Consider the following 14,471-nt stretch of genomic DNA (forward strand, 5'->3'; position numbering starts at 1 on the left):
CTCATCCATTGATTGTATTGTATTTTAATATTTTTAATTTATTGGTATTTCTTCGATTAATTCCTATCTAGATCTAGTTTTACATTTCTTAATATGAAGAGAAGTTGTAGACTTGTGGTGTAGACATTCATGTACCATCACAACAAATCATGTATCGTAATTTACCGTGATAAAATGTAATGCACACTGCAATAAAAATTCGGATATTCTTTCAGCGAAGGTTATATTCTTGGTTTAGGTAAGTCTTAATTTTTATACTGTACTACTTCAATTTTATTAATATTATATAAATTATAAGCTTAAATTCACTTGCAATTGTACATTCTTGGTTATCAGATTTGAGATGTACCTAGTTACAGCAAACGTTTACACACAGTAGTACCTGTATAAAATATGATGTGTGATTAAAAAATATACTAACTATTGCTGGAAAATGGAGAATTGCTCAAATCACGAATGCAGTAAGCCAGCTCTTAAACATCACCTGCTTGCTCCCAAATAGCTACTTTCTTCCCATGTCAAAGGTTTTACTTTTAAGTTCTTACTGTAATTTCCACAGCGCAGTGCATCTTTAAAACCATGTTTATCTCCCATGAAAAAAGTCCAAGCAAAATGAAATTTCAAAAACCAAACATACTCAGAAGAAGAGTGAAAGTGGCTGCAAAATCATCACTATTGTCTGCCACTACTGATATGGCAGTAGTGAACCAGCCCCAGATTGCTACTAAATTGCCTGACTGGAGTGCGGCAAATTTCTCGAAGCACAAATGCAGTAAACCTGCTCACTTTATGAAGAAACCAGTTATGCAGCGGATCAAGCTAGACAGCTATGTCTCAGAAGACAATAAAATCAAAATGCAAGAGATAGATGACAAAACCAGCAATGCTCGAAATGATAATGTGATATTAAATAGTAAGTATAAGAACATTGGAACTTGGAACTAAGGGTAAAGGTTGGAACTAAAGATACACAATGTTCATACTTTAAACTATATTCTTATTTCAGATAATCAAGAAATTGGAGGACTCACAAGGCAGATGCATACTGATTTCAAGTTAGAGGTGATAATATATTTTTTGTTGATAATAGTATAGAAAAATCACATTGATGTGGTACTTACCTAAAATCTATTCATTTTACAGAATTGCATGTTTGACATTGGTGAAAAAACATTGGAAGATTTTCAACATGGCCAAATATCATATGGGAATGCTGAAATAAATTGGGGTTTAGCATCTGTAGATAATGAAAAACCTAACCCTTTGGTGCAATGTAAGTATCAATTAAATGCAATTTATTTAATTCAAATGCAAGTTGATACTTGTATTCAATGTGTTGTTTAAATTATAAATTTCCTTTTCTCCTTAAAATTATCTTATTATACTCCATATCAACAATCAGTCTAACAACAACATGTGTGTGTGTGTTATACTAATAGATTATTTTTTGCAGATGTTGAAACTGAACAATGCAATGGCAGTGACTATTCAAATGCAGAGGGTTGTGTCGTAACTTCTAATTTACAATTGGACATAAATTCAGTAGTAGTAACATACTTGGTAAGTTTTTCTAAAATTAATACATAAATTAAAATATTATACCACAAATATGCTTTTAAACGTATGGTCAAATAACCAAACAATGTAATGCTAGTGTTATTAATTACATATTTGTTGAAATAATAAGTAGGTGTATACTTACATATTTCTTATTGCATGAAATATGTACCTATACATTATAATAACATTATTCAATGTTAATAAATGTTATCATATTGCCTATTCCCAGTGTGACCATGCTGACTGCAACAAGGAGTTTGCAACTGAAGCCAAGCTGAAGAAGCACAAGACTACTCACACAAATGCAACGTTTCTGAACAAAGTGTTGAAACAATCAATTGAGTGCCCGGCGGGCCGAGGCGGGGGAGGGCCAGAGAGTGCCTGCGACAAAGTGTTCACCGTGAGGGCTGACATGCTGCAACATCTCAAAGATGAACACACTCTAGAAGATGCTTTGTACAGGTAAATTTTTATCAACGGGTTATTTTATCGGGTTCAACCATTTGCACAGTTAATAATGTTAAGATAGGTCTAATGATATGATAGGTATGACTGAATGACTGATAAGTTGAAGATATGGAGTGACATACATGTATGTTAAATACACAAATTCCTTATTCAATCGCCAAACACCAACCTGACTCGGCTACGTTGGCAATCCTGCAATACTTTTGCAAGATAGTATGGACAGCTTCGAATACTTTTGCGGCTAGTCAAACTTACAAACCAATGGACAACATTTCATTTTCTTTACCCTATATTTTTATTAGCTATTCGGAAAGTTTATAGAAAATTAGTGGACCCGTATTTTTTTATTTCGTATATACATTAATTTTAGCATGTTATTTTTAACTTTAAAGTTAATTATTTTAAAACCGGAAGTGACGTCACATATTAGGCTCAATTTTTATTTTTGTCTATTGCCTGAGTTTCGAAAAAAAACATAAATGACACTGACAAGTGACATTTAAACTTTGTGTACATGCCAACCAACAAATGGGTCATTTTCAAATGACATTGATATTTCTGATGATGGAAAGTAGGTACTTATCATGTAAAAAAATAAGCAGAAGCATTTTTTCAGCTGTGTAGGCGGTGGCATGCTCTGGGACATATTATATAGAGGTCATCTCTTAATAAAAAATAAAAAAAATAGTACGAAAGTGTCAGAACAGAATTAATGAAAATGACCCAAATAAACAACAACGTCACGATAAAACGTCAACATCAAAAATGAAAGTGACAGTTACTTTGTTTTTAAATCTATGGGCTTTGATCATCAAAATGCATCGCACCTGATGCATGACGTCATCAGCACTTTTTTACTATTTTATGATTTTCTCGAAAATGATACATCCAAAAAATACAAAAACATTTTTTTTGTGGCCTTTAGAGTTAAATCTCGAAATGGTTTTCGATTTATAGCAGCTTTAGTTTTTTGAAATGTTGTCCATTGCATCACATAGCTGTTTTCTTGGTTTGGTAAAGTACAACATGTGATAGCAATAGCAACTTATGAATCTAACAGCACATAGCACCAAACAACCTACCAAATGCCCTCACTTTCCCAGTTGCCCATCCTGCTCACGCCGCTTCTTCTGGTCCGGGGGCCTGCGTTCCCACGCTCGGGCGTGCGAGGGCGGGCGCGCGCCGCTGGCCTGCGCGTGGCCCGGCTGCGGCCGCCAGTTCCGCCAGCCCTGCCGCCTGAAGGAGCATGCTCGCGCGCACACGGGGGATAAGCCGTACCCGTGCCGGTTTCCTGTGAGTATTACTGGGAGATTTTTTTAGCGTGTCGGTGACAAGATGGAGCTGGTTTAGGGTTTGCCAAAGTGGTTAAAAGATTTGCAAGTTCGATTAGCGTCTTCCTAGAATCTGTTGCTTATCTTGTGAACTGCGACCCTGAGCTTCGAATTACGAAACTTGATGTCGCTTTGTTATTAACCGCTGCAATTCAGGCTCAATGTTTTTTTTTCTGGGATAAAAACCGTTTTAAAGTGGACATTAGCGGGGATATTTGTGTCATTTATTTCTCATGCATATTAACTTTCTCAAGCTAAATTGTAGTTAAGATTGCAATTGACTAACTAACTAACTTCGAATCTCCCAGAACTGCGGCTGGTCGTTCCGCAACGCGAGCAAGCTGCACCGTCACGCTCGGCGGCACACGGGCGAGCGGCGCCACCGCTGCGATCAGTGCGGCCGCGCCTTCCTGCGAGCCGAGCACCTGCGCGAGCACGCCGCGCGCCACGAGCGCCCGCCGCGCCCGCCGCGACCCAGCAAGCACGGGAGGAAGAAGAGGGACACTGTCGTTATGTTGGGTAACTATACTGTTCCTATTGCTGTGGTATAAGAGTCATTATCACACTACACCGCTGCGAGCAGTGCGGCCGCGCCCGCCGCGACCCAGCAAGCACGGGAGGAAGAAGAGGGACACTGTCGTTATGTTGGGTAACTATACTGTTCCTATTGCTGTGGTATAAGAGTCATTATCACACTACACCGCTGCGAGCAGTGCGGCCGCGCCCGCCGCGACCCAGCAAGCACGGGAGGAAGAAGAGGGACACTGTCGTCATGTTGGGTAACTATACTGTTCCTATTGCTGTGGTATAAGAGTCATTATCACACTACACCGCTGCGAGCAGTGCGGCCGCGCCCGCCGCGCCCGTCGCGATCCAGCAAGCACGGGAGGAAGAAGAGGGACACTGTCGTCATGTTGGGTAAGTACCTACTAACTACACTGGTCATTATCACACTACACCGCTACGAGCAGTGCGGCCGCGCCCGCCGCGACCCAGCAAGCACGGGAGGAAGAAGAGGGACACTGTCGTCATGTTGGGTAACTATACTGTTCCTATTGCTGTGGTATAAGAGTCATTATCACACTACACCGCTGCGAGCAGTGCGGCCGCGCCCGCCGCGCCCGTCGCGATCCAGCAAGCACGGGAGGAAGAAGAGGGACACTGTCGTCATGTTGGGTAAGTACCTACTAACTACACTGGTCATTATCACACTACACCGCTACGAGCAGTGCGGCCGCGCCCGCCGCGACCCAGCAAGCACGGGAGGAAGAAGAGGGACACTGTCGTCATGTTGGGTAACTATACTGTTCCTATTGCTGTGGTATAAGAGTCATTATCACACTACACCGCTGCGAGCAGTGCGGCCGCGCCCGCCGCGCCCGTCGCGATCCAGCAAGCACGGGAGGAAGAAGAGGGACACTGTCGTCATGTTGGGTAAGTACCTACTAACTACACTGGTCATTATCACACTACACCGCTACGAGCAGTGCGGCCGCGCCCGCCGCGACCCAGCAAGCACGGGAGGAAGAAGAGGGACACTGTCGTCATGTTGGGTAACTATACTCTTCCTATTGCTGTGGTATAAGAGTCATTATCACACTACACCGCTGTGAGCAGTGCGGCCGCGCCCGCCGCGCCCGTCGCGATCCAGCAAGCACGGGAGGAAGAAGAGGGACACTGTCGTCATGTTGGGTAAGTACCTACTAACTACACTGGTCATTATCACACTACACCGCTACGAGTAGTGCGGCCGCGCCCGCCGCGACCCAGCAAGCACGGGAGGAAGAAGAGGGACACTGTGGCGATGTTGGGTAAGGAATAAGGTTATTACCTAATGGATGGATAGCGAATAAAGAAGCCAAGCGATAATAGTACGATGTTGAGTAAGTATACTGTTCCTATAAGACTCTTTATAGTGCCACACCGCTGCGAATAAGCATGCTAGTAAAATGCCAAGAGGCGGCTACCTTTCCACCAGAACGAAGAAAGCGGAAGAAGCGGAGCAGTGTGCGAGGTAAATATCGACAAATCATGACATGCTGTTGTATAAGTGCCTATCACCTGTCGAGTTTTAAACATGGACGTAGACAAAGGATACTGTGATCGGTTGGATAGGACACTGCTACAGAAGTAATTATTCGGGTACTATAGTCTGTTTATCCGAAAAGAGCGATCATTATATTATATTCCTTCTAGGTTTTAAAATTAATTTTACTTTGTTCATAATAAATTCTACTTGACAGATTCTCAAACGACGGCGGAGGATACAGACGGAGGAGATACAGCGGAGGCAGTGTTTTGTCTGCAACTATCGAAGTCTGAAGACCTCGACGACAGCGCGTGTGAGACAGAGAGGGCGGTCGCGCCCATCGTCGCGCCTCTCGCTCCCTCCAAGATAGAGTCCGATTGGAGTGACGGAGAGGACCCCTTCTTGGTTAGTAGTTACTTTAAAAATTTTTGGTAACAAATATTTAGTTACATTTATGTTTGTATTTTTTGTGTCGATCTTTCCACGGGTAAGCAATAAGTAAGGGAACCTCTAAAGATATGATACAACGAAATGTGTATAAAAAATATTTAAATTTGCGATGAATCTCCTGTAGGTTATCTAGTAGAATATGCTTTAACATAGTTTCCACCTGATAACTTGCCCGACATCATAGTCAGCCAAGACACCGCTACAACTCAGACATTACAATTAACAACTCTTCAACACTTACAGATGCGTCCGCCAAGCGCATCCACTATCACCCTGGAGCCTCCCAGCGCACTAGAAGCTACTTCACTAGAGGCTAACCCACTTGAAGGCGGCCCACTAGAAGCATGTGGTTCTCTGGAGGCGGGAGTCTCGCTGGAGGAGTCCGGTTCATTTGAGGAGGGTGTCTCACTGGAAGCGTGTAATTCGTTGGAGGAGGCAGTTTCGCTGGAGGCGTGTGGCTCGTTGGAGGAGGCAGTCTCGTTGGAGGCGTGTGGTTCATTAAGCGCGTGGTGCGAGGGCGAGGGCCGCGCGGCGCGCACCCACTGCACGTGGCCGCTCGCGCCCAGGGATGATGCCGTGCTGGTGTTGGAGGGAGATGTTCAGGTAAATAATTTGGTTTTTAGTACTACTTTCATTCAGATATTGAAATATATGTAGTTATTACCTATGTATGGTGGCTTTTACATTGGGCCTAAACAATAATCATGACTGGCGATTATTATTGATATTATTACACCTCTATCTACCCCTAAAGGGAGTACATTAGTTAAGGCGTTAGTGTGTTTATGTATAATTTCACTTTGCGCGTATTGAGCGTATTAACGTAGTTTTATAGATATACGGTCTGTAAAAATGTTTGTGTTATTCTCCAGGTGGAACTGTCGCAAGGCGCGGAGAGGAAGGTGTACACGATCCGGAGCGACCTCTTCTTGCACGGGAACATACTGCACAGTGAAGACAGCGAGTAAGTTCTTTAGACATAATACCTATTAAACTTCGACCATTTACAACCCTAGACGGACTCATCCCATACATCGCCTACATTGAAAACAGGCCAATATTTTATTACTTTTGTGCGTGACTGTACTGTCATTCCCTCCTGTCATGTCATTGAGTACATGAAAAAATGTGGCAACGTAAGAAAATTCTACTAAGTTGGTGGAAAATTCATAATAATGTGGTGATATTTTTTAGGGAAATTTAAATTAGTTAAAATCGTTTACATTATGATTTATCCGACTCACCCGAATGGGTTACCACCGCTGGTAATAAAAATAATGCCTGGAATGTGGAATTTAAATAATTTATTTATTTATTAGGTTCACATATATAATAATTGTAGTTTTACAATGTGTTCCACAAAACTGTTTATATACAATCGGTGGGTCGGAGGGATCGGAGTCTCTTTATAAAAAAAAAAATTACTTAAGTAGGTATTTTTGTACATAATTGGTAGTATCACAACAAATAGGTAGGTTAAACATATTTTTTAAAAATTTAGTTTTAAATTTAGATAATATAGGCTCTTGTCGTATATCCTGAGGTAAACTATTAAGGAGGTTGCTGGTTTCCAGTAGTTCTCTCCGCTGCTTATAATAAATAAAATAAATATCTGCCCCAGCCGGGAATCGAACCCGGGACCTTGGGCATAGCAGTCAGGGTCACTAACCACTACACTACACCAGTCGCCGAATAGAATAGAATACTATTTATTTTGCACCATTAACCTCTAGAATGCCGTGTGCCAGATCTGTCCCAACCCCCCTTGTCTGCCTAGTGACAGATCTGTCCCAAGAGCACTTCATCGCGATTTTTGTGATTTTAGTTATTAATTACCATGAAATAGAGTATGAAATCACCTGTAATTTATTCTATATCAATGAAACAACCATCGACAACATTCATTGAGTCAAAAACTTCACTTGTTTACTAGTAGCGCGAAATTCAAATTTTGGTACCTTGAACAGTCCTTGTACACGCGACTGTTGGTAATAAAATAGTGATTTCGTATGCAAAAAACCTCAAAAGGTAAGTAAATACTATGTTTACTTGTTATTTATTCAATTTTGAAGGTATATTGATAAATCAATAGTATAAAAAAATACAAAAAATCTAGTTTTTATCGATCTAAAATTGTACCGGATTATTGCCTGAAGGGTGCGTAACTTTGTAAACGGTTTTCTACACTGTTATGTTAATACATCAATAAATAATTTACTTCATTTATAAAGATAATTTTATTGATAATACATATTTATATCGATTTATTCAATAAATTGCCAAAATATTAGAGAAAATCAATATTTATCAAGGTGCATCCAAAATTCACACACACACATACGCAAACAAAATGGCCGCCGCTCGTGTATGTACACGAAGTGCGTTGGGTTTTTATACAGCGTGTTTTATTTTTTAGGATCATCGCTCTAGTGAACGTGAAGTTTAGGCTCTTTAGAATGATATCGATGTGTAGATGAGTCTGAGAGGGTGATCACCTGTACTATTTATATAAATAAATATATGTATTTATATATGTATATATTTATAGTATCATATTTGTTGAAAGTAGGTTAACACATAAGTAAATATGATTCAGTAAGTAACTTACGTTTAAATTTTTATAATTTAGTATGCTAAAATACGAAACAGTATAAAAATATTATCATTCTTGTTTTATTTCATCAAAATTGAACACCCTTGATTTGGGACAGATCTGGCACACGGCGCACTGGAGCAAGCTCTTGTCACGCACACATGCACATGTACAGAAAATGGAGTCTTTTGAAATAAAGCAAATTATAGTCAGTTTTCAAAATATAAATGATGAATCTATTTCCTCTAGAGTTTATACTTTATTGATATCAGTTGATAGCTATATAATCTCTTCAAGTAATAAGTATAAAAAAACCTGGATTGAAACTAAAATTATATTGAAATAGAGATATTTTTCTGTGATGGGTGCAGTTTCAAGTAAAAATCTCTAATCAATGACCTATAGAAATCAAATAAAACTATTATAACCAATAAAATTCATTGTAACATGTTCTTTAGCTATCTGACAATAAATTACAATCGATACATTATTGAGTACCAAACAATAATACCCAAATATTCATATAAATGTGATTCCCGCGCGGGCGCTCTCAACTGCCAAAAAGCGCCGGCAGACGGCGGTTACATGTGCGCGGCTGCTCGGCATAGAAAAGGTTAAAGAAAATTTATATAAAATTAATTCAAGGTAAGTACCTAATTCCAATTTTAAGAATCCAATCACGAAACAATTTATGGTACACTTTTCATGTCGACCGGGTGTCGACAGGACATTCAAGCGGTTCATATAAATAATCATCACTTTTTGGTATTTATTTTCAAGAAAAAACTGGCAACACCGACGAAAATTATATCAATATTTACTTTATTAAATTATTTATATTAATACATTATTTACAGATGGTAGGTGACCTTGTATGGCGTTTTTAGTCGACCTTTGTAGTTTCTGCACACTTTTAAAGCACATACACGCATTTTAAAAGGACAAAACTGAAATTAATGCTAACTGTCAAATATGTGTAGCACCGGCGATGACACAATAGACACTGCTAGAGCGAAATTTGTAGCGGGGCAGTAGTGCCCCAGTTTATGTATGGCAGCAATTGCTTCTCCTATGGGGAATCTAGGGTTGTATATAATCAAAGCTATTAAATAACCATAGGTAGTTTAGTGACTATATCAAAGTTTACCACCACATATCGTAGACTCCAATGGACAGACTTTAACAGATAAATCAAGAAGCAGGTTCAGATAACTAATGAGCAAATCAGAGTTATTGTGTAGGTAACCGCTTTTAGAGCCCGTACAAAAACTCTATGTCTATCTTCCTATGGAATATCTGAAGTACCACTCCAGAGACGTTGTTGCGATTTGAGGTCGCTTAGGCTGCCTGTACCAGAGCGGAGCGGGCTAGCGGAGCGGTTTGCGAGTTGAAAATCTACCAATCGTATAAAAACTCCGCTCGTGGAATTTCATTGTCAATTTTTTACCTCGCACACCGCTCCGCTCTGTGAACATCCAGCAGCCTTAGTCTTGTGTTTAAAAACGTTTCTCTATGTTATCAGGAGTGGCGTGGCGGTGTCAGCGGCGGCCACAGAGTCAGCGGCGGACGCGGCGGGTGCGGCGGAACAGGGCGCTCCGCTTGAAGACCTCGGCTTGCTGGACGCACACACCACTATCGACCTTATGCAGGTAAGCCGTAGAGTTCATGTTGTAATTTTAATGTTGAGAAACGTAACAGGCCTTATGGGGGATTTCTTACTATTATCATTACGATTGTACCGAAAGGTCTCGTGCCTCACAAATTACGTTTATTTTGCGTTGTTGGATGGTGTAAAAAAAACTATAACTTAGATGCGGGGATCGCTGCTAACATAGATTTCTACTTGGAGGAAGAGATAAGCTTGAATAAAAGGCCTTCAAAATTCAAAAGTGACCTACAAATTAAAGTGCAGGTAGTTTTACTAGTTCGAAGTGCAAAGTATAGCAGCTATGCCTACTTATTCGTTTACCCAGTTATCGATTCTACAACTAACTGACTCTAACTCTAACTGACCAAATATCACTTGAAATAAAAGTACATTTTCTTTGATGCAGGAGGAGCTAATGTACACGGATGTCAACGAGTCTTCTTACCACTTGCTGAGTGACGGCGACATACAGACGTTCTACACACACGCCGCGCCGCGCCGCTAGATACTCAACCTTATTGCAAGTATGTATAGAGCACAAAGTCTTATTAGTGCAACTATGTTTGTACCTGCTCAGTCAATTAAACATGGGAGTTCCATTTGTAAAATAATAACGAAATTGTGTAAAAAATGGGTACTAGAGCAATATTGACTGAGTAGTACACTGTATGTTAGCATGTAGGATATACATATTTTACTGTTTATTCTTTGTCTTAGACTAAAGAGGAAAAAGGCAATATTGCATAAAAAATTGTAAGATTATGTTGAAATAGTAAGAAATAGCTATAAAAGTGTCATCAATTTTTAAAATTGACTTTATGGTTTAGGAAAATCGGTCTATGCAATGTCTTATTGATAAATTAATATAAATACCAAATGGACAACATTTCATTTTCTTTACCCTATATTTTTATTAGCTATTCGGAAAGGTTATAAAAAATTAGAGGACTCGTATTTTTTTATTTTGTATATACATTAACTTTTGCATGTTATTTTTAACTTTAAAGTTAATTATTTTAAAACCGGAAGTGACATCACATATTAGGCTCAATTTTTATTTTTGTCTGTTGCCTTAGTCTCGAAAAAAAACATAAATGACACTGACAAGTGACATTTAAACTTTGTTTACATGCCAACCAACAAATGGGTCATTTTCAAATGACATTGATATTTCTGATGATACAAAGTAGGTACTTATCATGTAAAAAAATTAGCAGAAGCATTTTTTCAGCTGTGTAGGCGGTGGCATGCTCTGGGACATATTAAATAGAGGTCATCTCTTAATAAGTACTAACCATTTTATATGAAAAATTAAAAAAATAGTCAGAAAGTGTCCGAACAGAATTTATGAAAATTACCCAAATAAACAACAACGACTCGATAAAACGTCAACGTCAATCAAAAATGAAAGTGACAGTTACTTTGTTTTTAAATCTATAGGCTATGATCATCAAAATGCATCGCACCTGATTCATGACGTCATCAGCACTTTTTTACTATTTTATGATTTTCTCGAAAATGATACATCCAAAAAATACAAAAACATTTTTTTTATGGCTTTTAGAGCTAAATCTCGAAATGGTTTTCGATTTATAGCAGCTTTAGTTTTTTGAAATGTTGTCCATTGTGCAGTTGAGAATATGCATCTCTTGACGTTATTATTTAGGAAGACTTTCTCTGTACATACATAGTCTCGGCTATCGAAGATCTGCTGGATAAGAAAACATAGACAATAGTGTAAAAGTAGGTGACATTTTCTCTAGAGAAACTATGGAATCGTAGTTTAATGATACTTACTGCAAATCTATTAATTAGTAAAAATAGCAATTAACTGCATATATAGGTTAAAGTAAAGTAATGCTCTTGGTTCTATGTTGTAGCAAAATGAAACCAAATGGAATGGAAGAAGCTCTTCACTCGATCTCGCACATGAGTAGGTTTAGGAAAGAGTCAGATTGAACTAAATAAGTAAGAATATGATTCAAGTGAATGTGTATATCTATTTGTATAGAAATATCGTTACCAGGCATTTAATGTAGTTGACGTGATAACGAAAAATTCAAAATTTTATATCGTATAAGTATTTACTATTGGATTTCGTTTACAAATATGTTAAGAGCCTGTCTATTGCAGCGCAATGTGATATCGACGATGTTTAGAACTGTTTAGTTTGGGTTGTGGAGACTATCCATTATGTATTTAGTAAAAACTATGCCTTATTTATGTGCCGACTATGTGGCGTTTATTGACAAACCTGTACAATGTTACTCGAACGTTAAGGGTGCAATATTTAGTATAACGTGTCTGTGTTACACATAGCATATTTTAGTATGTAGTTCTTAATAACTAATAATAACGTAATAATTACATTTAATATACTTACCTATCATGTGACTTATGTATATGGTCTTCAACTGCTAATTTTACTAAAGTTATAATTATTACATCACGTTTTGTTTTAACTACTTAAGTTTGGCCTATCTTAACTTAATTTTAGCCCTAATTTTATTTTTAAGAGTTACTCGCTATGCAATTTCGTATATTTTATAAGTATGATTTATTTCATTATAATGAAGTTAAGTGCTAGTGATAGTGGTGGTTTGATCGAAACATGGTAGCTCGGTGGCACAGATGTACCTATACAGCAGCTTTACCCATAGCGTTTCTATATATTTCCTAGGATTGTTTAAGTGTGGACTGACTCGACGGGATGTTGCCATATTTCGAACAGACTAATAGATTGATAAGTTATATTGATCTCTTGAAATGGCCTTTTAAAGAAGTAGGATATTGATATGTGTGGAGGTGTTGTTCGTTCCTCGTCGGGATCTTTGTGAATCGTTGTTATGATATAAATGGTAAATATTATAGTATATTCCATCTGCAGGTATGTAGTACCTATGTGCATGAATGTAGTTCGTATAGGACATAGTCACTAGATATTAGGTCCGTCGGATGTTTGGATACCGCGGTGAATGTCGGTTAAACTGGATCTCACTTGGGTATGATCGAGGTGGTCTACCGATGATGGTAGTCGGCTCATGGAGCACATTCCATCACGTCGATGACTCGAACTGAGCCGTTTGATCGTGAGTCTGCAACGATTCATCCACAGTCGATTGACCCATGAACTGTTAGCTCACAGAATTTTTTACCTTCGTTTTTTAGAGTGGTCGTAACTTTCGTTGATAAAACCTTGCATCTCCTTGATCATTTGGCGTTCGTCTAGTGGACCTCAGGGATAGTAGCACGGGGCGCATTAGACGCTCACTCACATCGCGCGAGCGAGCGCGACGAAGAACTTTTGTCACGTCTTAAATGCGCCCCGTACTAGCCCTTCTAGTCTCACAGTAACCTGGTTGATTTAATAGTCTCAACAGATACATCTCAGTGCAATAGGCGTACGGCGTCTCTTACGGCCTCCGTTTTATATCCCAGTTAGATATAGTTTTGACCGTACTCTAGAAACATGGAAATAATTAACGTTGATAGTTTTAAACTCTTACAGAAGCTTTGTCACTATCTCAAAAAAGGTTTATAAAAGAGTGAGATTTAATTAAGGAAGCTCCATTCAACTATTCCGTAGGATCACGATATGTCAGTTGCAGTGGCAAGAGCCCACTGGTATGTCCCCTTTGCTATAACTTATACAATTATGCTGCCTGGCAGTATTCATTTGCCAGTTCAAAGTAGGTAAACAGTGAATATAATTGGTTTCATGGTCGTTTAGAATGTAATCTAGCATAAAATAAAATTGATGTCAATTTAATAAAGATGTTAAATTATAATAATAAGATGATATTAATAAACAGTTGTCTTGTAACTTTAGTCAGAAATATGTTAGAAATTTAAATAGATGTCCTTCGTAGCTTAGAGTTGTCCATTGCCGTGTCCTTGTAGGGAGTCCTCACGAGCGTATAAACACGTGACGCAATGTATTTTAACAAAACAACAGTCACGCAGGAAGTGATTTTCATTTTACTCATGTGGTTGGAGCCTGCCCTATATAATCCTGCATTAGTCTTCATATGCGCATGATCTATGTCTACAATCATCGGTATAAATGCGGGCAGAATCTTTATCATTTGTATACTTGAAACTAAATATGTAGTTAGAAGAACTAACTGGGCGTAAAATGTATTCTTACTGTTCTTGCTGAGTCACGGTGTTCGAATAATGTAGTCATTGAACTTAATGTAAACTGGTATAAAGACCTTCATATGCGTACATTTCTTTTTATTATACGTATACTGGTTGTGCAATAAAAGTATTGAGAAACGCTCGCGAGGGGCCTCTTCCCAACCGCGCCTGGACACTTATACAATGTATTTATAATTTTAGCTTATATTATTATATGTAAATAAGAGAAATATATTTTAATATTAAAGTAAT

General features: G+C 38.6%; 1 protein-coding gene across 1 annotated transcript; it reads left to right on the top strand.

Moving 5' to 3' along the window:
* The first annotated feature begins 25 nt into the window (after positions 1-25).
* On the top strand, positions 26-10,951 carry LOC105397655 (zinc finger protein GLI1). Its single transcript, XM_048633434.1, has 13 exons — positions 26-238; positions 560-913; positions 1,007-1,062; positions 1,144-1,273; positions 1,454-1,560; positions 1,790-2,022; positions 3,132-3,321; positions 3,668-3,878; positions 5,603-5,793; positions 6,082-6,441; positions 6,711-6,802; positions 9,954-10,080; positions 10,486-10,951. The coding sequence occupies exons 2-13, from the start codon at positions 580-582 to the stop codon at positions 10,582-10,584; spliced, it is 2,130 nt and encodes a 709-aa protein (XP_048489391.1). The 5' UTR covers positions 26-238; positions 560-579; the 3' UTR covers positions 10,585-10,951.
* The last annotated feature ends 3,520 nt before the right edge of the window (positions 10,952-14,471 follow it).

Source organism: Plutella xylostella, chromosome 5 (assembly GCF_932276165.1).
Source record: "Plutella xylostella chromosome 5, ilPluXylo3.1, whole genome shotgun sequence".
Classification (NCBI taxonomy): Eukaryota; Metazoa; Arthropoda; class Insecta; order Lepidoptera; family Plutellidae; genus Plutella; species Plutella xylostella.

Coding starts and splice junctions, on each gene's coding strand:
- LOC105397655 (XM_048633434.1), top strand. CDS start 580: ATGTTTATCTCCCATGAAAAAAGTCCAAGCAAAATGAAATTTCAAAAA. Junction 1,274..1,453: donor ACCTAACCCTTTGGTGCAAT/GTAAGTATCAAT, acceptor TATTTTTTGCAG/ATGTTGAAACTGAACAATGC. Junction 1,561..1,789: donor CAGTAGTAGTAACATACTTG/GTAAGTTTTTCT, acceptor GCCTATTCCCAG/TGTGACCATGCTGACTGCAA.